Here is a 3,200-nt window from a genome sequence, read left to right as displayed (position 1 = left end):
CCCCATTGCCTGAGACATTCGTTGAGCACATCGTCCGTTGAGGCTTTGTCCTTGATGTATTTATGGATCTTGGATGTTTCATCCTGGACAGTGGCTACTCTTTATTCTCTTCTTTTTCTTTTAATGTGTATTTGCACTGCTGTGGGAGTGGCCCTAATCTCGTTATGCGCATGTGCAATGACAATAAAGGCATTCTATTCTATTCTATTCTATTCTATTCTATTCTATTCTATTCTATTCCATTCCATTCCATTCCATTCCATTCCATTCCATTCCATTCTATTCTATTCTATTCTATTCTATTCTATTCTAACAATCTGGGGTCGCAATGTTCCACAAGCCATCATGAAAAGTAAAAATAACAGTGAAATCTATACTGCCTCATAAAACATATATTGAAATGTTTTAAAGAGGTAAATGTGCTGTAACTGAACAGCTAATTAGCCAACAAACTGATATTAACAGAACACATCCCTGGTGTATGTTGAAACAAACAGAGAAGAAATGCAGAGACCTTGCCTAAATCTCAGCATTAAACATTACTGAGATTTAGACAGTGATGTGCATATGTCCTGCAAAAGAGGACAAAAGTAGGTCATCAACATTATAACTTGCACTCAGAGGCTAYACAGCAGCACTTCACATCATTAATTTTATTCATCTGGCTCTAATGAGCTAATTACTGCTTGGTCCACTTCACAAATTGTTACACTGAAGCTACAAAATTTGTTTGCTTCTAGGTTGTTTGCGTGATCTTAAAATAGATGTGTTGCAGGGGTACTAAAAAGTGTCCATCATTATTTGCTACTTTACGCATGGAGTGTAAGCAATAAATAACACACAGTGCTAAATGGGCATTCTACGAGATTAAAATCTCACCTCAAACCGTACAGCACWGTGCCATCTGGGTGCAGTCGAATCATTCTGTTTTTTACAGTGACACCGTGGACAAACGATTTCTTGTCGTTGAGGAAGTAGGTGTCAGGGACCCAGAGCTGGTCAGCTACCCKGTTATCTAAGGTTAGGTTGAGTGGGATCTCAGAGTAGGACAGCCGCTTGTCTCTCCAAGCCTGCTGGAAGTACATTGTCAGTGTATAGTCCTGTAAGTGTACAGAGGAAGGCATAGGAGGGGAAAAARCCAAAAGAAAGGTTTGGGATAAAGTATAAAAGGGATGGGGTGGGGGGGTATAAGGATATAAGAGACAGGGAGAAAGAGAAGAGATAATTACATCATCAAGCAAACACTTTAGCAACTCAGTCAACAGGATTGAATTAATTCAAAATATGAAAAATTTTGCTCATAAGTAACATCTAAGACATATGTTCTCAAACTGGGGTCTCTGGACCTCCAGGGGTCCGCGAGAGGTATCTTGGGGGTCCTCAAAAATATTTACTAAAATGTTAATTTGGTTTTTATTTTTTAAAATGCATGGAGAACAATAAACTAATAAAACAAACACGATAAACTTAAAAAATAAATATTTCCCTGGCATTTAGGGGTTGAAATGACAATAAATCATCTTTTAAAACAGCACAGGGTTTATGAGGGGGTCTCTGCAATTTTTTTTTTCACCCTTGTAAGGGGTACCCAGACCCAAATGGCTTGAGAACCCCTGATCTAAGATATAGGCTTCATATTTTGATTGTTCACAAGAGCCTACACTTTGTGTGAGCTTGCTGAACTCACATCCTGAAACTCTTATAGGAGGTTGAATATTTATGAACAAACTGGAGAAGTGTGATGAATTGCACGAGAACTCCCTGCTGGTAAATCTAGGACACGTTAAAAGAGTCAAGCCTGCAGTAAGATGCTCTTGTAGCTTTTTTGAGGTAAGAAGCCCACCAATCATCCATAAAAAATAACTATGTAAAATAAACTTGCTGTCTCAGGGAACTTTTTTGTCATGACTGGCACATCCACTTCCTGGCAAAGAGGCTGAACATGCATTTTTGATTATACCTGTTGGTTATAGATCTAACATCCTACAGCATCTTGGGAACTGGATGCTGGGATGTTTACTGGATGGAGTCGGGAAAATGGAAGCAGTATTCCTCATGACATTTCTGTTTGATTTAAATGGGTTTTGTCATGTTGTTGTGTGTTGCATATTTGGCTGGAGGTGCTGACAGCCATGTTTGAAAGTTTTAGAAACAAGTTTTGTCAAAAAAGRAACATTGCGTCAACTGTACACTGTAATTAGACTTGCAGGGAAACATAGTTTGAGCAGACGCAGGGTCAAACGCTGCATGGGGTTKATTATTTAATATTTTTAATTTTATAGCCTTTTTTTCCATGCATCAAGAAAATCCTGGAGTGTCTACTTTTTTGAACAGAAGCACAATTGTCTGCTGTAAACACAAAACAACAGAACAAACTTCTCATTCAAAGTTTTTTTTTTCACTTTAAAATAAAAAAAATGTTTAATGTGTGGGTATCCTTGAGCTAGCACATCTCTGATTTTTTGCTGTCTTCTCAGCTCACCAGTCCCTGGTTGGTGGTTATGTAACTGCTCACACTCTACTATCTGGCATGCTGTGATCTGCAGCATCATTTATTGTGATGTATAAAACTGCAGCAACGCCTCACTGCACACAGACACAAAATTGCCATTATTTTATCATTTTAGAAATGTAACTAAAATGACATCTGCATTCTGTCTCAGCCTTTTAATACTAGAAATGACTGATGAAGCGCTTGTCTTGGGACTAATTATGTCTTCTGCCTGCACAGCTAGTGCACACAGTACATAAAAGAACAATATGGCTTGCTTCAGGAATCAAACTTAGTTTAAACAATGATGCAACAATTATTCTTTTAMTGATGAGTGCAAACATTTTAATGTTGTGTCATCTATTTGTAATGTTCAACTGAAAAAAAAAAACAATACAAGGAAAATGGTGGCACAACAWACTATATTTCAATATCAAACTATTGCCTCTTTAAAATTACATTGAAACAGTCCTCATTAGAATAACCTAAAAGTAGGAATCACAACAAATATAAATGCATTGTTATGATTAATATGAAAAAAAATAAAGCATGTCTGAAACCAGTCAATGACATCWACATGATCCATGAATCAATATGTAGCTTAAAGCAGAGGAATCTGAAAATGAGCTTTTTATTTGATCTATTTACTTTGAGCTTAAAGCTTACATTATGCTTTGCTCTTGAATGACCCCATATGTCACATTCTGGG

General features: G+C 37.1%; 1 protein-coding gene across 2 annotated transcripts in view; it reads right to left on the bottom strand.

Annotated features, from left to right (window-relative positions):
* The window catches only part of gabrb2b (gamma-aminobutyric acid type A receptor subunit beta2b), a 55,694-nt gene that overhangs the window by 29,026 nt on the left and 23,468 nt on the right, over window positions 1-3,200 (bottom strand). For both annotated transcript variants that reach the window (XM_014019786.1, XM_014019787.1), the window contains exon 4: window positions 880-1,100. In XM_014019786.1, coding sequence (XP_013875240.1) covers window positions 880-1,100 — 221 coding nt within the window. The remainder of the gene's footprint in view (window positions 1-879; window positions 1,101-3,200) is intronic.

The sequence above is a fragment of the Austrofundulus limnaeus genome, unplaced genomic scaffold, assembly GCF_001266775.1.
Source record: "Austrofundulus limnaeus strain Quisiro unplaced genomic scaffold, Austrofundulus_limnaeus-1.0 Scaffold231, whole genome shotgun sequence".
In the NCBI taxonomy this organism is placed as follows: domain Eukaryota; kingdom Metazoa; phylum Chordata; class Actinopteri; order Cyprinodontiformes; family Rivulidae; genus Austrofundulus; species Austrofundulus limnaeus.
This window is presented reverse-complemented; position numbering and strand designations above follow the sequence as displayed.